This window comes from Lissotriton helveticus, chromosome 3_1, assembly GCF_964261635.1.
Source record: "Lissotriton helveticus chromosome 3_1, aLisHel1.1, whole genome shotgun sequence".
NCBI classification, from domain to species: domain Eukaryota; kingdom Metazoa; phylum Chordata; class Amphibia; order Caudata; family Salamandridae; genus Lissotriton; species Lissotriton helveticus.
In genome coordinates, this window is record NC_136061.1 from 1198266921 (window position 1) to 1198291123 (window position 24203).

The following is a 24203-nucleotide window of genomic DNA, read 5'->3' on the forward strand; positions in this document are numbered from 1 at the left end:
TAGCTGTGTGTGTGTCTATCTCCTCCTGAGGCGGAAGCCGGGAGGTTGCTTGGTGACTGTACTGTTTTTCTTCACCCTCTCCCTATTGTGCCACGGATTTAACGTGCTTTTAAAATTTTATCATTATTTTTAACTTGCCTGCACTCGCACTTTGCCTCGATTTAGGAGCGCATTTGCTTTTTTTCCCCACCATTTCCGCATCTTGGGCCAGCTCGCAGCCGATTTAGGTGCTGAGTCTGCCGGTCGGGGATCATTTTGGAGCGGCCATTTTGGATAGGGGGGAAGCGCTTTGCGCAGTCCAGCGCTCAGTATAAAAGGGGCACTCCTTGCTTGGTTCTTCCTTGCTGTGTGTGTGTCTATCTCCTCCTGAGGCGGAAGCCGGGAGGTGGTTTGGTGACTGTACTGTTTTTCTTCACCCTCTCCCTATTGTGCCACGGATTTAACGTGCTTTTAAAATTTTATCATTATTTTTAACTTGCCTGCACTCGCACTTTGCCTCGATTTAAGAGCGCATTTGCTTTATTTCCCCGCCATTCCCGCATCTTGGGCCAGCTCTCAGCCGATTTAGGTGCTGAGTCTGCCGGTCCCGGGGATCATTTTGGAGCGGCCATTTTGGATAGGGAGGAAGCGATTTGCGCAGTCCAGCGCTTAGTATAATAAGGGACGGATATGGCTCCGCGCAGCGGACGCGAGCAGCGGACGCGCCGGACCTGCGCCGGAGTCGTGCCAGAGTCAAGCCCGTCTGCGCCCGTTAGCGCTGAGGAAGCGCCAGGGGCCAGGAAGGCTGCCCCCCTCTACATTTCCAGATGACTGTGAGGTATACTCCCTTGCCACTCTACTCTCGCTCAGGCCACCCTCGTTACCATGCCACCATACGAGATCCCCTGATAATGCCACCTGTGGCTGTATTACCCCACTTCCCCGGGGAGGCACACGTGGGTCCAAAAATCATCGGATCAGGACATTGACAGATAAGGGGTCAGACAACCTGGTAATGGAGCCTGGCTTTCTCATTAACGCCAGGTCCCTGGTCAAAAACAATGTAGCTTTTAAGGAGTTTATATTACTAAGGGAACCCCCCTGGGTTTTTATAACTGAGACCTGGGGTTCGGGGACTGCCGGTCCTGATCTGGTTGATGCTATCCCCGAAGGCTATGCAATGGTTAGAATGAACCGAGAAGGGCGTAGAGGTGGGGGGCTGGAAATTCTATGTAGAGATGGTTTCACGTGTCGTATAGATCCCCTCTCCTCCCCCTCAGATAAATTTGAAGCCCTATATTTCTCTATACAGTTTGCCCCCACTTCTTCCTTCTCTGGCATTCTCTGCTATAGGCACCCCGGCCCTAGGCTCCCATTTGCTAATGATATACTTGAAATGTTAGAGCCTTTTATTAATAGGCCTAATCTAATTCTCTTGGGTGACTTTAATTTTCATCTGGAGAAGACTGATGACTCGGACACGATTGCTCTTGTGGAGAGCCTGAACGCTTGTGGGTTGAGCCAACTGGTAGATGGCCCTACGCAACTTGCTGGTCACACTTTAGACGGTATCTTTTCCAACGATAACAGGTTGAGTACCGGAACTCCGATTCCATTAACTTGGTCAGACCATTGGGCTGTTCCTTTCCGTCTACTTACACCTTCCTCTGCCATGACCCCTAAAAATAGCAACTCATGGGAAATCAGAAGAAATTATAAAGAGGTCAACAATAGTTCCATAGCCCCTTTTTTGGCAGAAGGCAATTTCTCCCTCTTGCCTGATGCGAATGCCGCTGCTCTTAGCCTGTCCAATGCACTAAGCACGGCTATGGACATTCTAGCACCTCCTAAAAACATTATTCTGCTAGGAAGAGCCCCTCTGCCCCTTGGTACTCTGAACGATTGAGACTGCTCCGGCAGAAATGCTGACAAAAAGAAAGCCTGGCTCGTCCAACCTAACTCCCCTGAGAAGTGCCAGCATAAACAGGCCCTAAAAGAATACAAAGGGGCGATAATAGAGGAGAAAAAGAGCTACTACAATAACACCACTGCCGCATTGAAATCTTCAAGAGAGCTCTTCAAGATCATCGACTCCTTATCCTCACCTAAAACCTCTAATTCAGTGGTTGAGACACAGGCGCTATGTGATAGTATTGGTAACTTTTTCCACTCTAAAATAGCAGACATACATACTGCCCTCGAAACTCTAAATTTGGAGTTAAACACTCGGCCAGCATCCACCTCATCTTTACCTCATTTCCCAGTCAGGCCTGTGGTCTCGGAAGCAAGTTCGTGCTCCCGTTTGACAGACTTCCCTTTGATGTCACTGGTAGAGCTTAACAATCTCCTAGACGCTACTAAGTCTTGTTCCCCCTTAGACCCCTGCCCTTTAAAAACTCTCAAGGCTTGCAGAGAGGCGGTTCTTCCTGCCCTACTGGTGATTATGAATATGGCCATCACCGAAGGGATTTTTCCCGTAGCCTGGAAGACCGCGGTTGTTAAACCCCTGCTAAAAAAGGCCTCCTTGAATCCTGAAGTCCTAAATAATTTTCGGCCCATTTCTTTACTTCCGGCCCCGGCTAAAATACTCGAAGCCCATCTCAATCGGTACCTGTCCTCATATCTGGAGAGGGAGAATCTGTTGGATGCTTCCCAGCATGGGTTCCGTGCGGCCCATAGTACAGAAACGGCCCTCACGGTGGTAGTCAACAACATCAGATCAGAAGTTGACAAGGGTCAAACCGCTCTACTGGTGTTGTTGGACCTAACAGCAGCTTTCGACACCCTGTCCCCTGCAATCCTGGTAGACAGATTGAGGGCGATAGGGGTCGAGGACAACGCTTTGAATCTCCTTTCCTCTTTTCTGCATCAGAGACAGCAGAGAGTTAAATTGGGCAAATTTCTGTCTCCCTCCCAGGCAGTGCAATGTGGGGTCCCACAGGGCTCAGCTTTGAGCCCTGTATTATTTAACATATATCTGACCCTCTCGCGAAAATTATAAGATCTTTTGGGTATCAGGTACTCTCCTATGCCGATGATACTCAGATCATTGTCTCCACTTCTCGACCGACACAAGACTCTGCCCCTAAATTTCGAGCGTGCATGGAAGAAGTATCTGTATGGATGATACGTAACCATCTTAAGCTAAACGGAGCGAAGACTGAGGTCTTGGTCTTTGGTGGGAGCCATGAATTGTGGAATGATGACTGGTGGCCCGTCTCACTAGGGGACTGTCCCCAATCGGTACAAGCAGCCAGGAATTTAGGTGTCATAATTGACCCGACCCTCTCCTTCGACCGTCAGGTCAATAAAACAGTGGCCACATGCTGTACTATTATTCGGACATTGAAAAAGATCACCCCCTATCTGTCCCCGGAGGCACGTAAACAGTCAACGGTCGCCCTGGTATCTTCCAGGCTCGACTATTGTAACGCGCTATATGGTGGTATTAACAAGAAATCGAGTCAGCGACTTCAGGTGGTTCAAAACGCTGCCGCTAGGCTGGTTCTCAATCTGCCCAGGTGCTCATCGGCCACCAAGGCAAGAAAAGACCTCCACTGGCTGCCAATTCAGGCCAGAATTTCTTTTAAGCTCCTCTGTCTGGCCCACAGGGCTGTATTTGGACCAGGGTCCGAAGGGATTAAAGCTTTAGTCAGCCCCTACATTCCCAGCAGATCCCTTCGCTCATCCACCAAAAACCTGCTCACCGTCCCTAGATTCAATAAGGTGAAGTAGGGAGGAAGAGCGTTTTCCTTCTTGGTGCCCAAACTGTGGAACACGCTCCCGCCTGAACTTTCCAGCCAACCCTCATTGGTGATTTTTCGTAAACTTTTGAAGACATGGCTCTTTTCCCTGGCTTATTAATCATTAATTATTACTATATCTCCTTCCTGCTTTGCTGTGCCTATCTGTTTGTTATCCGCGCCTTGATGCCCCTTGGGGTTAAGTTATGCGCATTATAAGACACCCATTCATTCATTCATTCATTCATATGTGTTACAGCAAGTAAGGAAGGCATGGGCAACATTTAGAGCGTTATATTAAAAAACTGAAAAGGACCTTTGATTCTGTATGGCAAAACACAATTAAGAAATATTATTAGGGGCATTAAGGAAGAGAGAATGTGGTGAGAGTGGGAAGAGGGATAAGAACCCCACAGTACCAGCCACTGAGTCACTTCTGAAGAATTTGAGATTTTCGCTGAAGATTTTTTAGTTTCTATATTTTTGATTTCGCCTTTTATATTATACATTTTACATATCTACTATGATATGGCACATTTCTTCTCCCTCTTTGCACTGGCGCAGTATATGCGGCCTAGCACCAACGCAGGCTCCCTTACATCATACTGCAAGGTTGCGGAAACATCTTCACGCACAAAAACAATCCTGAAAGCTATTTTCCTTTTTTTACGTGTGATGGATAATTCATCACCCATAGAAAACATAGACAAAGTAAGTAACAAGGAGAAATAAAGATATCTGTTTTGTCATTCCGGGAATGCAGCAAAATCCATGGGTGGATGCGAGGGAAAGCCATACTCCACCAATAGACGGCTTTCCTGGCAATGCGCGGCATTAGGAAGTCACGCATGGCGGCGCAAATCTTCCTTTGCATGGCTTTGTAAATCTCAGTTAAGTACTTGCATTGCCTTGGGGCTACCTGCGTAAGGCAAGGACAATGTACATTTGTAAATCTGGGCCTTAGGCTAGAAGTTATATAGGAAGAACTACATTTTAACACACGATTTCTGCACATCTTTTCAGAAGATCCACTAATTCATCATAAATTCATTCAATTGAAATACATACCTCATGATTCGCAAATCGTATATCCCGAGAAAATATTGCTGCAACCCAGTCACACCCTAGATTTATGTCGATATTTTGCGCCAATTTCTCCAGCGTGGGCAAATGGTTGGCTTGAAAATGATAGGCCAACGTTACATGGAGTTGCTTTTTATGGGGCTCCACATGCACATCTTAAAAAAAATACAACAAATTATTATACATATTCATGACCTTTCAGAATTCTACATAACATATTTACTAAGTTACAGTTTACAGTTACTAAGAGAACACAAAACCTGGTACTGCAAAAACCCTGGCAAACATACCATTAAATTAAACATATCTCATAACAAAGCCTATCATAGGTAATATAAGATATAATGCCATAAATAACATAAGATAACCTAAAATGCAAACTAAAACATGATATAAAGGAAACCATAGGACAGCATAAGATGACATAAGAACATGTAACTGCAATGCTGCATTTTCTGGCTGGTGCTGTTACACATTAGCATTAGTAATGACTGCTTGATTTGTATTATCAGTCTCTCTGTGTTAGTTATTTTAGTTTTTGTGTATACCTGAACTTTATTTTGGGGATTATGAATTTTTAGGAGGGGTAGATCATTTTGGGGGCCACACATAACATACATTTATAGATGGATAACTGAGTTACTGGGATGTTTTTCATCTTTGGGTTCTGAGTGATATCATAGGCTACTCAGGCTTCGTTCTCATTGTCTATTTGATGTCACTCTGAACCCCTCAGTGAAAAAACATCCGGGTAACTCACAGTTACCCACCTACGAACCCAATTCTCAAAGGTAAACTTACACTTTTGTTCCTTTTGTCTGTTTCGTTTTTGGTAGATTTTCAAAAATAATATATTTAGGCATTCACGTTTAGGTACGATGACGTAAAAATGTACAATAACAACATTTAATGTTCTAAGGCATCATTACGAGGAGGCAAATCTTCCTATCTCCTGAGTCATGCTTACCAGATTCCTGGATGTGCTCTGTTTCCCCTGATGCACATAAAAAGCATCCTTACCTTTACTTGGGTTCACTGGGTAGGCCTGGGGAACTAAAACAGCAAAGGAAGAAGTACACACTAGATTTGTGCTATGTGCATCGGAAGTCAAAATTCTAGGCATTCTAGATGTGGACACTGATTAAAGAATTAGGCCTAGCATCACTAAGAGATTCGAGATTTCAAAGAGCTTGGCTTTGTCGAAAGAAGGATAGATAACCGTCTGGCCATTTCATTTGGCTTTGTAGACTATGCTGTGAACTTTCCCATAGCCCTCTGGATGTACATTAGAATACTGATAGCAAAAATATCGTCTGATATAATGCTGTGACCTAAATATATCATAGAGGAGAAAGAGGTTTCTGTTTTTAAATTCATGATTTGTGTCTAAAGTATTTTTTCAGCAAAGTTGAAGGTTCATATCAAGATACCTCAGTACAAAGAGCTTAAACCTTAGAGTACTTTTATGCCACCAAAACTAGCATAAAACTCTGGACACTTTTGAAATACTGGTCAGCAAAGATTTAAATAAATTGAATTAGTGAAAAAACAAAAAGATCACGATGTAAATTGCACCTAACAGCATAATGATCATAATGGAAACCTCATTCTACAATCAAAAGTGAATGCACATGTGTAAGACACTGGTTTGTAGATTGAACTGGACTGTGATCCATGATGCACAGGGTGAAGACTGATTTGCATATGGCTGGGTCCAAACTTGGGTGGCGAGGTGAGCTAAACAACAATGATAGATTCTACCCAAATCTGTGACTGGGGTTGGGGTGAGTGTCTGAAAAGTTTCAGCACTCCGTCAATCATCTCCTTGTTTTTGCTTTGTTCACCTTAAGTTGGCAGGGTATGCCCAGATGTGGGTCCCTTGCTCACCTTGTCACTGGATTCAAGCTAGCCTGGCCGATTAGGGGTGTTACCCCGAAACCGGTCCCAGGATGCTTGTTTCCGGTCCGGGGAGGACCTGGCCTGGCAGTTCGGGCTGGACAGTTCCAATGAGGCACAAGGTCAAGACTGATTTGCATAGGGCTAGGTCCAAACTATGGTGCTGAAGTGAGATAAAGAAAGATGATGATTCAACCCAGATCTGTGACTAAGGGTCAGTGTCTGAAAAGTTTCAGCACTCCGTCCATCATCTCCTTGTGTTTCAGGGTATGAATGCATACAATGAGATTACTGATTTCTTGAATAAAATTGGCAAGGTAGAATTGGCAGGATTTGAAGAAGAATGGTTATGCACAATTGCTGTTAATGCACAATACTGCTATGTCTGATGAGTTGGGAGCCTATAAAACATTTCATAACAAATGGTGTTACTTTTCATAATTTCACAGTTATTTTTAATGGGTAGGAATTGTTTTTTCTGGTTATGTAAATAATGGTTTAGTCACATTTGAAAAGGACCGCATTAATGGTGAAAGAGAACTGGATAGAAGGTTTGCTCCAATATCTTCAAAGCATTGATCCCATTTTTAGGTTTCGCACTGCGAACCGATCGCGAAGCAATCGTCGCTGCGAAACTCTATTGTAATCGTTTCTGCTTTCAAGGAGTCAAGGGAGACAGGAGACAAGTGATGTGCACGCGCAACCTTGCGAACTGGGATCAGGTCGCACGTGCTTCCTGTCTCCCAAGGCTCCTTGGAAGCACACACACGCATGCACACACACACACGCACGCAAAACACACATACAGACCCCCCCGCCGCCGCGCATACACACACTCACACACACACACACATAGAGAACCCCCCCCGCCACCGCGCATGTCTAGGTGAGGTGGGGGTCGGTCGCGCGAGCTGAGAGCTCCGTGCCGACCCCATGAATACTCCTGCAACATTGAGCCAAAAATACTGCTGGAGCCCAGGGAACGGGCAAACTAACCTGGAGAGCGGCTGGAGCAGACACGGGCGAGACTTGGAGCTCTTCAGACGACAAGGGGCCGAGCGGCGCGACAAACCCGAGACGGAAGGTATCCAAGATGGCGACCAGGGCCTTCTGAGGACTCTGGTGATCGAGTCGGAGTACCGGAAACCTGGATTGTGCCGTGAAGTTGGAACAGCCGTGATCGCCCGGTACCGCGACTGGAGTGGCAGCAGTGGGAGGCTCCAGGACAGGATCAGCGGCAGCCGGTGACCTTGAGGACCTGCCTGACAATCGCGGAAATTAGCAGCGAGGCTGAAAGTGGAAGCCCGCCACTGCAGGGAGAGGGAGTGAGCGGCGGCCAAGACCGACCCGATTAAGATGGAGGGGAGCCCTACTGGGCTGGAGGGGGCCCCCTCCCCCTTGCAGAGGTGTTAGAAGCGGAGCTGTGCAGCGGTCACTGGGGTGCAGACCAGCCTGGAAGGGCGTGTCTGATTCTAGTGTTGGGGTCGCGGCGCCCACAGACAAAAGTGAAGCACAATAAACTGCGCAAACTATGTGCACGTTTAAAAAAAATTTCTGTGATCCATTCCATTACCTTTACAGCCTTTTTCTCGACCTGACAGAGGCTCCAGTGAATAGCTGGCGTGCAACATTCACTACTACATGTTTTGGGGCAGATTTACAAACCCCTTGCGCCACTTTTGCGTCACTTTCAACATGGGAAAAGTGACGCAAAAGTGGTGCAAGGGCCTTGTAAATCTGCCCCTTTATGCCTACTTCTCCTTGTTTATTAATGCAATGTAGATACAGAGACAAACCCCAGAATCTGGTCACCTCCTAAAACAGGGCAGGAACGGGTAATTTGTCTGATAATCGGAGCACTTGAGCACCGGGAGCAGAGCTGGAGAGGAGAGGCTGCCTGCCACAACCCGTTGTCTGCCTGTGCAGGTTAGCCCAGAACCTTCTCCAGTGCTTACAGAGAGGACAGCCCGAGGGGTGATGGGAAGCCTTCGTTTTAATACAAGAGGCAAAAATGTTTATGATGGAAATTACAGACACATGGCATTAATGCAATTAAAGGGACTGAGTGGAGGTTCTGTCTAGAGATGGGGCGCTTCTGGGAGGGGGTGGAGCTGGGGGTGATTTCATGCCTGGGATAGCCTTCTTTTGTCACGCTCTATGTTGCATGCAAACTTTGTCTGGACGAGGGCGGAAAACGGGTGCATCTCTCACACCAAAGCCACATGTGCATACACCGACCAGGCAACACATTTTTGGCGACTTCCTTCACAAGTCAAGGAGGCAGCGAAACAACAACCCGTAAAATAGGATGTTCCTTTAGTGGCACCAGCTAGGCCCCATTTTTGTGTCTCAGGCAGCCTTCTTTACCTGTAATTATAGCACGCTGCTTAGATGTCAAAGTGTTCACTTAACCCCCAAAACTTACTCTCTCTTCCTCATCTCTGTTCATCTAAATTTCTTTCTCTCTCGCTCTCTCCCTCTCTTCCACTCTTCCTACTTACTGTCTCTTGCCCTCCCTCAGGGTGTTCCCCCTCTAACAAAAACAAAGTAGCCATGAAATTCACAAGCTAAAGGACTACTTTGACTATTTCGCCAACCTCGCCCGACTCCCCTATCCACAACTTCCATAATATAGTATATAGCAAGTGACGGTCAGACTAGTTTGGTTTTAAAGTGTGAGAGGCCGTGTTTACCAAGAGGTGGAGCCTCTCAAAGGATGGCCATGGGACGGTCAAGGCATGCTGACGTCTGTGTGAATTGTGAAGCTGTTTCCCGGAAGCACAAGGGGTTAAACCTGTATGGAGAGACCAGACCTCATTATTAGATAGCCCTTGTTATCGTGGGATCCCTCAAGATCCTTTGTCCGTTGGTTGTAACATGGAATCTAGAAGCAGCCATTTTCAAGTTAGTTATTCTTTGCTATGGAAAGAACTCGGGCTTGCTGCTCCCAATTCCACATCACTGCACTGTAAATATCTGGCTACAAGAAGTACGGCCTTTTCCAGGGGTATAAATAGTTTTTGGCACAGATTTGAGTGTTGGGAGTCGCAGCGCAGTGTGTGGACAATTGGTTAGAATTCATCTCTTCATAATGTGAGGTTTCTGTTAAGAAACTCTCTTAGACTCCAATTTATTATTAAATTTCATATTGAAATGTTTTACTTACTGTGGTTTAGTGATCTACATTAGTAATTGCATGTTTCAAAAGGATTGTGCATATAAAATTGTCAATGGAAAAATCATATTTCATAAAGCATCAATATTCACCTAACACATGCTACCTCCTACCTTCCTATACCTTCTCAGGCTGTGCACTGCTCCAACTCTCCATCCCCCACTCCCTTCATGTCCCCCTCAACTTCTCCATCTATATCTCTCTCTGTTGTACTCGGTCTCATCCATCTATCTCTCTCTCTCATGCACTATTCCTGCCTCACTAATATAATTAACTTCAGGTCTTCACCCACAGTTTCTTTTACGTACCATTTCAAAGTTTACTTCCCTCAAACACATGCTATCATCCTCTACTTAAGGATGTCAAACGCATACACAAAAGCTCTGTTTTTATGCGTCTGTGGCCTGCTCACCCATTCTTTCTCTCATTCTCACACACTGTTTCTGTTCCTCTGTCTCAGAATCAATAATCACTACCTGCACAAGCTACCTATCCTTGTAATACTTCCTTTCTGCCTATTCTCTACAGCTCTCAGCACTACCTATTTACCTGCCACATAATTCTACTACACAAATACACTAAAGAACACACATTTCCACACCACACAAAAGAGCAACTAACAATTCCAATACAACATACATAATACACACTACACACTACATGCATTCACTACACTACAAAATAAAACAAATATGTAAAAAACATTATCATTTACAACACCAATAACTCTAAATCTCACAAATGCGAAACCTATTGCATTGCAAATGCTTGCTCTTATATGGCATGGCACAATTGAAAACCTATTGAATAACACTGCTGAGCTGAATTAGAAATGAATATTAACAATGGAAGAATGCGGTTTTTGGATGTTCTGGTCAACTTGAAAAATTACTTATCTGTAATGAAGTGTTTCAGAAGACTACTGACCAAAAGAACTGCAGTCATTTCCCTTCTGGTCCAACTTGGTTCTCCCATAGTTTCGCGTATTCGACCATTTAGGCTGCCTCTGCTTTGCATAGCCATACATAGTACATATGTTTTTGTGCCAATATTTTAGGAATACGCTGTACATGTTGTTTGTTGTTAAGTGATTCTTTCTGGGATTCGGTCTACACAGTTTGTACAAGGTTGCCTTGAATACATAACAACATGGTGTACTGTTTTCTTTGCTTGTTCAGCAACAATTCCTAACATTTTTAGACAGAACAGGGAGGCACAGCTCCAGCTTACCAACACAGTAGTTCTCACCATATAAACTGTGTCTCATCCCCTTGGGGGCAAAGAGGAGAAATCCGGCAGAGACAGTTCCCGGAACGAACACCTGCAGAGCCTGATATGCAGCCTTGCATAAAACGAGTTTACACTCATAATACAGACCTCCTAACTATATACACCAGGTAATGGGTATTTTGCCAATCTGAGAGATCATGTATATATACCTGTTCTCACACATTAAGGGTAGGCTTAGACAAGACAGATAATTTGCCATGGTGGGGGGTCTTTATTTTATACAGCCTGATATTAGTGCTAATTACCTTGTTTAGTTCTATGTGCCTAATAATCACAGCACATTTACTTCATAATAGACTACAGTATCTTCACTAAGGGTATTGTAAACTTTCTTTGCGTCTGTCTTATGTTTACTACTGGCATGCATTAGTGAGTGACGCAAGGTGAGGATCTGTTTACATGGTTCTCTTGGGGACTAGAGGGTCATGTTCTAGATTGCTAAAATCACCTGCGGCTCTGGGAAGGTTAGGAGTTCAGATGAGGCACTGTGAGCTAGCCAGGATTTGGGCTGACAGATACTGATGTTCTAGAGAGACTTAATCCCTACATTCTTACGTCCTATCATCCCAAGGCAAAGTTCTGCTTTGCCAGCATAATCCCGCCGACTCAACATTATTACAGTTTTCACTCTGAGGAACTGAAACAAAGCATACCATTCTCTCTCATTTCTAGTGTTTCAAAAGAGTAACATCTGAATAAAATAAATATGGCCAGATTGAATTTGAACACAAAGAGAGATTCATAAGTACTGGATATCCTGTATAGGTGGTACAGAGACTACTCATGGGATCAAGCAATATCATGAAGAAATGTGTTAACTAAAACTTTGAAACAATCTCGATCATGGTTCGCTTTTGCCTTGAAATTCCCTACGGGCAGCATGGCTGCCAACAAAATTTCAAATAACAGATGAGCGATCTTACAATCGGAAAAGGATTCTGTCACGCTTTTGTTGAGCACCCATTGTTTGCATATCAACAAACAATTTCAATGAAATGATGACAAGAAAAGAAAATTAGATAATTGCCTGTCAGTGGCTGGACATAAATAGGGTCATGTAACAATTGCTTTCACTGCCACTCTGTAATTATGGGATCGGTTGTAGGACATCCCCATAAAAGTAATATAGAGATGATTGTAATTGAAGAAACAGGATGTGTTTACTGAAATGCCCTTGGGGATGTTTGTATATCTGTAAAACGGAAAGGACGATTAAAAGATGCATCCCAGAGCATATAAGTATCATTCAGTAGACCAATACTAAATCTACAATGGCCACACATTTGTTTGGAGCACAACCACAATATTCTCAATTGATTTTTATAATTTGTGAGCTCACGGATTTCCTGGTTTGGACATAAAATGATCCAAATTTGCTGCAAAAAGACTTTTTTGCATCCGAAACATTAGATAATGTATTTCCAAGTGTCTTAATGACCAAATCGAAATAGATGTTTCCATTGATAACTTTTTTTGCAGATGTATATGTGTTTTAAGTGCCTGTCTTTATATACTTTAGACTTTATCTGACTGTTTAAACACAACTTCCTATTTAATACACTAGTTGCCAGTTTTTCATTCCCGGATGTCAGGTAGTGGAACATCTCATTGAGGTGGATTATCACTCTACATTGCTTAAGGGTCTGAGATACTGTTTAAAATAATGTTGTAGAACAGTAAAGCGGCAAATGCTTACAGCACAATATGTTAACCACAGGTCTGGATCATTATTCATAGGCATACAGTGTCTATGTTGTCTAATAATGGTAACAGCATGTCGATTATTATAAACTACTGCATTTGTTCAAGGTACTAACACAATGGCTTCAACAAACATTATAGGGTAGATGCATTCACATTTTAGGTATGGTCTTTTAGTCATGTCAGTGAAACATATTGTGCAGCCTTTCATAGCGATTGACTCTTGGGATGTGGCTCACCAGTTCATAGGAATGCACCAGCATCTGTAGTCAACTGTGTAGCAATCTCCACTTGGATTTAGCACAGCGTTCATGTGGGTGACTTGAGATGTTAGATAATATCCCTTCAGATAGGCTTTGTAGAAAGTCTAGAGTAGTAATTCGAGGCGCATGACTTTATTCAGGCTCTGATAATAGGTAGTTTGAAGCTTCCCTAATGATTGCGGAAATAATGGTGGTGGGCTCGCACACTGTAACAGAATGGTGGTTTTCGCCACATGCACATTTTAACATCTTACATCTTTGGTAGCTTGTCATGTAATTGAGGAATATGATATCTATGTGGCTACACACTGCTATTTGAAGAACTTATGGATTTACATTCTGGTGAACACACAGTACTCATTAAGTACTTAACTACATAATGAATGTCATATTAAATTAAACAACAGACTCAGACTAGGAATAATTGGCATTTCCAGGTTTTCAATTAATGGGAAAGGGATCATGGCAGTTCCGCACTTATGTACATGATAAGTAATTACCATAATTACATAAGTGGGAGTCGATTTGTCATAAGTATCTCTCAGTTTATTAATGATCTACAAGATATGGGCACACACAATCGAAGAGCATGGAATCTTAAGATTTTTAGATATGTAGTCTTGGTTTATATCGGTGTTTGCTCGGACGTATAGTGATTACCACTTTCTCTGGTTTACAGATTATATAATTATTTTATAAGAACGACCTGTCCCCCGATGAAGGTCTGAAATGCATTTGTGTTCCACATACAGCATGATTGTTATTTGAATGCTCATGAACTTTCAGAAGGTAATGTGTGGAATGTAGGAAAGGTTGTAAGAGTACCATTATGGTTAGAGAGAAAATTCCCTTACACAGATGTTGATTGTTCTTCAACAGGGATGTTAAGAAGGATGTTCGTTCGTGCCAACATTCATTCTGGGGGCGTGATTATAAGTGTAAATCCACAGGCAGTCAGGCTACTTAATTAATAGACCGTATTCATGATTTTGTCTTTATGTCAATTGCTTTTAATAGTATATGACTTTCATTGTATCTTATTTAAGTTTGTCAGTAGTCATTTATAATATTTACACAGGGAATGCTGACTTGAAATGTTGTTTGCCATGTTCAGGATTCCACTCGAGGTCTTTGGAATGGGCTCTCTTATGTACTGGAGCACATATGTGCCTGAAGAAATTAAAGGGCATATTTCCAATAACTGGCGCATTCCTGCAAATCAGCAAGGATGCGCCAGTTATTGAGCGCCACAGCTCGCCATTAATGGATGCGCCCCATTTACAATGCGGCGCACCATGGTGCAGAAACGGCACAGATGCGTGACGCATCAGTGCCGTAAAAGTGACGCATTGCTGGAGTTGCGTCGCAAGCGCAACGCAGCTCCATCAATGCTCTGGGGGCCCCATATAGTTAATTAAAAGTAGGATATCGGGCTTCTGCAACTTGACCAAAATAGACTACAAAGTAAAAAATGTGATCTTAACCAAAGAAACCCTTAAACAAAAGATTAAAATGAATGCCATTTTAATACTTTCTAACTTTCCCGACCAAACCTAAATAAGTATTAAATATTGTACAAATGAATGGATGCTACTCATTATTTAATGATGGTATAACATTAGGAGAGGGGATCACAAAAGTAATCTACCTCTGCTTGGGTTATTAAAAAATGCAAAGTGCTGCTAGCCCTCTGCTCACCATGTCATTACTACTTAGTGCTCTACAGGAGTGCTTGGGGAATGTGGCGTCATTGGGTTTGCTATTGTGCTCCAACTACAGAAGGCACGCTCTTGGAGCCCCTCCTGTGGGGAAGCAGAAGCCCCCTTGGGTATTTGGAGCATTTGCCACTGCTTTTCATGCACTCTACCCAGAAGTATGCCAACAAAAAGTAAGTTTATTTCTGGGCAGCCCTTTCCATCCCATCCAAACCTGTAATTTTGTATTGGAATTTAGTTCTAGTCAATGGTAGGAGGGGCAGGCTCAATTGCACGGGACATGCCCCAATGGGAGTTATTTCCACCCTGCTTCAGTTTTTCAGCTATTGAAGGCAGAGCATTCAAAAGGCTGTCTACCAGAATATGAAGGAAGAATTAATGCCCTGCTAAAAGATTGACTTGTGAATAATGGTCACTAGATTGTCAAGGTAAATATAAAAAATATATATTGCTAAGTATAGATTTACTCTAATGTACTTCAAAACTCTGAACCCTGAAGATATACATAGTCAAAGTACTTAAATGAGGAGTTAAGAATAGTAAATCAATACTTATCCATATAGAGATTGATGTGAATGAAGTAGTCGTTATTTTGGATTTGATACTTTTGCAGGATGATATTAGATGATATGTTAGAACACCATTCAAACAGGTGGGAGGCAAAATCCAGGTTTCTACTGAGTGGTTCCGCATCAACTATTACATAACATGGCTCTCTGTGGTGCCATTTTTATGTAGTGGTCCAGGATTTCTTAGAGGGGTTAATGTGCACTGTGAGCCATGAAGAGATTTAAGAGCTACCAAATTGGAAAACTAATGGTAACAAAATGCCACCACATGTATATCAGAAGCAGAAGAAATCTAGTCTTAAATGCCTTCCTACAGTTCTTGAAACCTTCTTCTTCCTAAATTAGTTTAATGCCCATAAAACTGATAATCCATCAGAAACATGGGACATCTACCACTTTTTGACGGAGTATCCCATCTGCCAAACTTTAACTATGGCCCTTAGTCTTTACAAAGAAAGACCTATCCTGATTGTATGTTTATTGGTAATAAAAATATAACCTGACACAATAATCACAGCCTGAATATCGTTTACAAAAATATCACCTTATTGGGTTGAATTTTCAATTATTACCTCCAATATTGGGTAACATTTTTGTACACAATAATTATGGCGCCATGCAAAGGGAGTTGTGTCCGCCATCTTTGACCTTTTGCGCTTGTAAATAGGAAGCAGAGAAGTTTGTTAATGTCAAACAACAGAGAAGTTCCTGGGCATTCACAAACTTCCAAAGGTAACTACACTTTGGAAATCCAATTTCACACAATTTAAGTGGGATTTAAAGGTGTGGAGAATTCCACACTCTTGGTGGAGATCTCTGCAAATGTAAATGTGTTTACATCTGCCAGGAATACTTTTGTGAAATCCTAGCAGGCATAAGTACGGTAAATTCAGTGGTATACATATATATACACCCTACATTCAGTGGTATGCATATATGTATAGGAAGTCACCTGCCAGCAGCTTCGGTTGGAAGGTTCAGTAAGGGGGCATATTTAAGGAATGGCCAGAACTAACACAGTAAGCTCTGGCGAGAAGCACTACATTTGACATTTCATACCCATCCACCATAATTCTTTATCTAGTCATCTATGGTTTAACTAGAACCTTAGGCAACATAGAACAACCAGTGAAACCTTCAGAGAATATTATTCAGATAACATGGAAGAAAAAAGGGCACAGGGTATTGGCTAGTGTCCATTAGACCACGTCAGTCCTAGATTTTTGATGCTTCATCCAATCAGCAGTATAGCACCAAAATCTCTTTGGCATATTAGGCAAGCTATGTAATGATCTAGCTTTTGAGAACTTGAGTCAAAGAAAAAACTATACCCCACCAAAGATTTATATAGTTTTATCTTCTCACATAATCTAAGATGCAAGCAGACTTCTATTACATCCCCTCTGGAAATAATTATGTCAATCAACTGCTGATCAGCTGCTACAAACCCTTTCTGAAGGATAGGCCCTTCTGAATATATGTTATCCTCACTTTCACCAGTGAAACCTTTTTTACAAAATCTGACTCAAACTTCTAACTGCAATTCTGAATGTGTTCCCCATCCACCTATCATTATTTGTGAGTTGTCTCCTCCTGGTCAAGAGACCTCTCCTTTAACTGTGACCTGGAACATTCAGAACCTCTTTTTTTGTGAGGGTAACCACACTGAAAAAAACTGAAAAGAACCCACTTCAAAAATATGGAAAATCCGTGGAAATCCAATTTAATATGTACATGTAACACCTGGAAAGAGACAAATGGTCTTGTGCAAATTCACTGTGACATTTTGTTTCCTTTTCTGTTTTGGCCAGTTGTCTGACCCAATTCAGTGGGCCACAGGACAAAAAGGACCTACAGGGAATCTACTGTGATGGATGAGGTCCTGCACCATAGGTCTCCTGGAAGCCGGCCTAGTATGGGTTTGTGAACTGGTCCAGGTACTACCTTTCTGTACTTGACTCTCAGGGAAGCAAGGGTAAGCACTCACATACTTCTTAGAGAGGCAGTGTGTGGGGCACAATCGTAAAAGTCAACAATGAAGTAAGAGACACAATAACTTTATTGAACAGCCCAGAGCTTGTCTGTTAAGACAAGAAGGTACTTTTTTAATAACACAGCTGTACCCGATACTACACAATTCGACTCAGTATACAAGGCAACAATCCTGGTGACAATTCTTCCTTGTGCGCTACACCCACAATGTTCTTTTATGCTAATCACACCTAGGTGACCCGTTGATGGCTGCCTTCCCCCAACAGTTTCTAGGGAAAACACAAATCAGGATCGGGGGAAGGGATTATTAACTTAGAGAGTGACAAATGGTTGAGCTTCCAACAAGTTTAGTAACTCAGCACCCAAGAAATAAAATAGCAGGTTTCAGTGCTGGTGACCCCTGCTACCTGTGACCCAATGTGAAAGGCTTCCATTTAATAACATGCATTTTGACTTTCAGCTAGATTCACAAATACGAATACTAAATCCATATATCCACACATATTTTAGCACCACCAAAACAACATTAAAGTCTAGAAATTAAGCAAAAAACCATTCCCACGCCCATATAGTAAAAAAAGTAAATTTAAGGATTACAATGACACTGAAATAAAAACATTGCCAAAAGGGATCAAAAGCTATGGATTTTAAAAGGAAAAGCAAAGCATGTTCATAAAAAACAGTGGGCAATGTTAAGTTCAATATTAGTCTGTAGGGTGCTGGTTACCATGTCCATGTTTCACTTTTAGGGCAACCTGTGGTAGAGCACCGGTTGGGTAAGGACTTGTGGTTCATACTAGTAAACAGTTTCGCCTTCTGACTTGATCCCTGATTACGAGTGGCCCAGTGTTTTTGACAAAATGTATCTAAGCTGCTCTCACTAATGAGTTTGTATATGATAACGAGCAGAGACAATCAGATCTTGGTGCTTAACTCACAAAAATTTGCAGGTCCTCGTAATTATCGGGCATTTTAACCTTGACAAATTTGGGCAGATTTCAGCTCCTTAAATATATTAGAGGAAAATTGCAGGAGAAGGGAGTTGGTTATCAAACTCCTAATTGCGATATACTCAGTCATAGGAGTTACTGCACATTTGACAAATAACCGGGCCACTCGTAATGATGGCTTATGTTATTTATCTAGAGGTCAACATCCTCCAACAAGCCGAGGCAGAATGTTGGATCTACCAAAGCCTCAGTGTGGACGACTATGTTGGAAGTCCTGCTGAAGCTATGATTTTTTGAGTGAAAAACTCAAAGCAGCACATACTTGACAACTATAGTGGTTCAAGTCCTCTTTGCCCTGGGGTCTCTTTACTGCTGTTCCCTACTCTTGCGCTGTATTTTCAAACCTAGTGTCTCCTACAGTTGGGGAAGGCTTCGGGATGCAGCTGGGCTGGTCTCCAGAAGGTTAGATAACCTGTATGCTCTTCCTTGTGGCAGAAAGCTCAGATCAGAACGAACTAGGGAATCGTGTCCACCTAGAGCGTTCAATTGTTGGGTAATACATAGATGATTTTTTTCTAATTCCTAACTTTTCCAAAAGTTGCACATGTTTCTCTTAGATGATCCCAATGCTCCTGTACTTTCAGGAGCTCTTCTCAGCAACCACACCACAAATCCAAGAATGTGGAAAGCCTCTGTACCCTTTCTTCTTTAGGGCCACAGCTAAACGTCCAGTCTCAACTGGGCTTGCTGATTCCTATTCCAAGGTGGTCCCCTGTTCTGGATTTCGTTGTGAATGTCAGAATGTCAGCTTCCCTGATCATTTGAGAGTAACTTTCAGTGATTTGGGTATATGAAGAAGCAGGATCCCGTGTTACTCAGGCAAGCAAGTAGGGTTGTACGGCTTTACAACGCGTGCTTTTACACCGCGTGCCGTTACAACGCGTTTTTTTCAACGCAAGTCATTACCACGACTTGCGTTGGAGGGGGTGCGGACTTAGGAATTTTTTAATTTACTATCCCAACACCAGCCTACGTACAGTAGGGAAGGTGTTGGATAGTAAATTAAAAAATTCCTTGTCCTGCAGCGCCCTCCAGCGCAAGTCGTGGTAACGAATTGCGTTGAAAAAACCGTGTTGTAACGGCATGCGGCATGCGGTGTAACAGCCGCGTCGTAAAGGCTGTTCCCCAGCAAGTAGTCACGGCCTCCAAGTTCCAGGCAGTTTTTTAAAATATCCTGGTGGCTGGAGCCTCAAATTATAACACCAATGTTTAGTGGAGGACTCCGAACCATTCTTTACTGAGTTCCAGTGCAGTACGTCCCTACCTTTCAGCAACTTCCAGCACTTATGGCTAAACCTGTCCCATAAAGCCCTGTTGTTTTCTAAGATGGCGGAAGCTCCCAAAGTTATCCCACAGGCTTGTCTTTTAAAGGAGATACTTTCTTCCTGCCACTAGTGAAAACCCTACAGAACAGGTCCTGTACAATGAGTGCCCCCTCCAAAAAGGCTCATGTTTCCCTATGGAAAAGACGCTGAAGGCCTTCTAATTAAAGTCACTGCAGAAAGTGAAAGGTTGAGAAATCCAATTGTGAATGGCCGTGATCTTAGGCAGAGATAAACAGCTTTTCTTGAGCGAATATTTGTAGCACGTTAATCATTGAGTCGATTTTTAATACCAAATAAAATGCAGGGAAGACACATTTTCGAGGTTATTCATAGCATTGTGAAAGGCTGCAAGAGCCTGTGCAGTATATAGAAGATGTCCATTCTACTACTGCAGAGGAAAGCCAGTTACAAATGTGAAATGTAAAAGTTCAACACTTTATGCCTCTAGATCTTGGAGACCTAGAGGCACTTTTTACAGGTGATTTAATTATTTTTAGAAGTAGGCTTTTAACATGTCAAAACGGTTTATTTCATATGGTGTTGTTGCAGCTTGAACTACAGCAGTCTCACATGAATGTGTTGAAAAGCCCCACTGTGACCCTCACATGCAAAATGTAGTCAAATAAGCCAACTGTGGTTAGCCAATTAGTGGCCTTAAAGAGTCATGGCACATGAACAGTGGGGTACTTGCAAGCCCCTCGGAGTAACCAGGGGGTCCAAATGAGCAAGTACATTGCGATTCTCCTATTACCATGACTAGAGAATTCATTGGTTCTGGAGGGGGATAGTATGGACTTCTCACTGTTTATGATGAAGCCTAGTTTCTCTAGAAGGTTTATTATAGTCTCCAGGTCTTGGATGATCTGAGAATGGTCTTGTGATAGAATAAGGATGTCGTCTAGATAAATGATCATGCGGATACCTTTTTCCCTCAGGGAAGATGCGACTGATCTGATTACTTTGGTGAAACACAATGGTGCTGAGGAGAGGCCGAAGGGGAGAGCTTGGAATTGGAAAAGGTGATTTTGCCACATAAATTGAAGAATGGGTTAGTAAGCTTTGGCCATGGGGATGGTAAAATAGGTGTCCTTTAGGTCTAGTTTGACTAGCCAGTCTCCTTCTAGTAGCAAATCTCTCAGAACATGGATGCCCTCCATCTTGAAGTGCTGGTAAACAAGATATTTGTTGAGATCCCTTAAATTTATGACGGGTCTCCAATTTTTGTCTTTTTTCTCGATGAGGAAGAGATTGCTTATAAACCTTAAAGTCTCCATGGGAAGCTCTATAATTGCGCCTTTCCGAAGCATGGAGGATATCTTTTCCTCTATTATTTTTTCTTGATCTAAAGTGAGAGGAATATCTCTGGGGAAAGAAGTTTGAGAAGGGGTCTCTATAAAGTCTATCATAAATCCCCTTACTGTGTTCAGACCCCAAGGGTCTTGAGTAATCAATTTCCAATTGTGAAAAAAGAATTTTATTCTGCCTCCTACTTTTGGGGAAAAAGAAAGGGGAGGACAAGGTGAAATCGTACTCACTTTGAGGGATATTGTCGTTGGATGCTCCACGTGATCTGAAGCTTCATGAGCGAAATCTTCTTCCTCTTTGTGGGTAGAACTGAGGGGTATTAGAGGGTTGGTAACCTCTTCCGCCGTATCCTCTGGATATGGAGTACGGCCTGCGATTGAAGCGGCCGGAAGAAAGGCCCCTTCTTCCGGCCCTACCAAAAAGATTATTTGTGTTGAAAACCCTTTTCATGTTTTGATGGGCTTTGTCCAAAGCAGTAAAGGTAGACACATATTTGCCAAGTGTCTTGATAAGATTCCCACCAAAGAGGAGTTCTACTCTTCTCCTTTCTGAATTGAGGCATGCATTGGCATTGCCCAATTAGGCTCTCTGATTGAGACATATAATAACTTCAGTGTTGACGGCTGTATCAATGATCCTGGCCAGTGGGCCCAGGATATAAAAGACACAGTCTTGTCAGCTCTTATGGGACCTCTCCATCCCTTTTCTCGGGTCTCTCCCAAGTTTAAAGAGATATTTAATAAGTTCAGGGTCGAGGTTTGGAGTTGGCCTTCTTATCTTTAGAAGGTCTGGAGCATTCAGCTCTTAGTAGGTTTCGAGTATCTCTCTCCAGAGGGTACCTTATCCATTTTTTAATGAATTTGCTCATGTGTTCATGTGGAAACCACTCTGAACCCCTAGGATGTTTTATATTTAGGAGATCTACGATATTATCTTTACAAGAAGAAGAAGGGAGCTCACTTTCAAAAGGTTGAGAATAAAACTCCTGGTCATCTTCGTCCAGATCCAGGATATATTCATCTGGAAGATCAGATGCATTATCATCTTGAAAATCGTTGTCTCCAAACTGGAGATCAATATCATGAGCACTTAGATATTTTGTGCCGCTAGGGACACCCTGATGTATGAGGTGCGATTACCTCCCATAAAATGCGAGGGGCTAGGACCTCGTGTGCTCTTAGGAGTTGTTTGAACAATATTCTTATTTTTCCAAGTCTTTTCCCCCTTACTTCAATGAGATCGTAATTGTCTGGGTTATGTTGGTTTTCAATGACATCATCCTCTTCAGAGGGAAGTGATCTTTTAGAAGCAACAACTTTGGACAACGTCTCCAACATACAGGATCTCATTATTTTATGTATCAAATGTTTAAATGCCTCGTTATCCATATTAGGTATAGGGGAGCTAGCCTTATTAGAATCAATATCAGACATAGTGAAATGTCTGACTGATTTTAGCATTATTTCTTTTTTTATATATTTTAGAATATATTAAAATAGAAAGGTTATGCTCCCTTTTTTTTATTTTTAAGGATTGTAAAACGAGGGATTAATGGGTGGGGGAAGGTTAATGGGTGGGGGGTTTTAGGTTTAGACAGCCGGTAAAATATCTATATAGCCACAGTCAGTAAAAATTGTTATGGGGTGATTAAACAAGGGATGCAACCTACTGTTTTTAAGATATTATAAAGGGCAATCAAAGCACTTTAGCCCCTTCGCTGCGGGGGTTATTCCCAAGCTGTGCTGGGGGGAAGGGGGCGCGTAAAGTGCCCGCATGCTCATGACGAGCTCAGCTCGTCATGAGCTACGGCGCTCTGGTGCTCATGACGAGCTGAGCTCGTCACAGGTGCATTGGCGGGGAAATTCTCCCCGCACCTGACCGTTCCACGGGCCATGACGAGCTCAGCTCGTCATGAGCACCGGAGCGCCGTGGCTTGAGCACCGAAGGTGTTAAAATGCGCCAAAAAACCGGCGAAATCAGATGATCGGCAGTCGAGCAACTGTCAAAGTGCTTGAGCGCCCGATTCAGCCAGATCTCCCCGTAGGAGAGGAGAGGAAAGAACCTTGGCAATGCGGGGCTTTACGACAATGTTCCTATGGCGCGCTCCTCTAAAGCGGCACTCTCCGAAAAGACAGAGGCATTGGGAAGGCCGCGTGAATCAGGGAGGAAGCGGAAAACAATAGCGCATCATGAATATACCAGACCCAAAATCCGGTACAGGTGAGGGAGCGGGTGAGTGAAGCCGCGTAGGGAAGGAGGGGGGAGATCTGCCAAACGGAGGCAGGGCTCTCCCCCCGAGTTTAGCATTGAGGCAAAACGCGAAGGAAGAACGAGTAACGGGGGAGAGAGGCAATCTCCGTAAATTGGAGATTGTGTGAAACGATAGGAGAAAGGCAGAGGGGCGTGAAGGCCCCAAATGGATAACAATAAAAGTGGTGTTAAGGAAGAACAGTAAAGTACAATACCAATAATAGATAATCAGTATAAAAAGCGGTAGGATACAGTATTAGGCAATAAATAAGCAATATTACAAAATGACAGTAAGAGTAATATAAGTCAATTTATCTGCTTGGAGCCACATGTAAAAGAGACAGATTTTTATGGTCTCATGCCTTTTATCTTATGTTAATGTTCTATTCTGGAACTTTTGTGCTTTATGATGTATGCGGCTGCTTGGACTGCATTAAAAGAAATATGCATAATGTATCCTCCGGTCTTGTAATGATATCAGACAAAAAGGTGCCCATGCCCAGATGTCCAAGTACCAGCAAATCAGTCCAAAAAAGTGAAGTTCTCTGAAATTATTACACAATGTGCATTTCCCTAAAGAGAGCATATAGTTTTAAGTTGTTAACACTGTGAAGTTGTAGAAATGTGCAGTATTTATTTATAAATAATGTATAATGCAACACATATCATGTTAAGAATCTGCTGCCTAACAGATCAGTACTTTGTCTATGTTTACTGTTTAAAAAAAAGTTTCAATGGAGTTTTCATGATCGTGGATCACAGATTAAGAAAGGCAGTTGTACTGCCGGAACACTCCTCTGTGCTCTTTTGCCCGGGATAATCTGACCCAATAAACAGGTTTTTTTCCTTTTACTTAGAGTGCTGATTTTCATTCTCATATTGGAATTTGATATTATATATATATATA

The 24203-nt window shown here is 42.7% G+C and overlaps 1 protein-coding gene across 1 annotated transcript in view; it reads right to left on the reverse strand.

Annotated features, from left to right (window-relative positions):
• Positions 1-24203, reverse strand: part of UBASH3B (ubiquitin associated and SH3 domain containing B) — a 764382-nt gene that overhangs the window by 317970 nt on the left and 422209 nt on the right. Inside the window, exon 5 of the mRNA XM_078681838.1 lies at positions 4791-4960. Coding sequence (XP_078537964.1) covers positions 4791-4960 — 170 coding nt within the window. The remainder of the gene's footprint in view (positions 1-4790; positions 4961-24203) is intronic.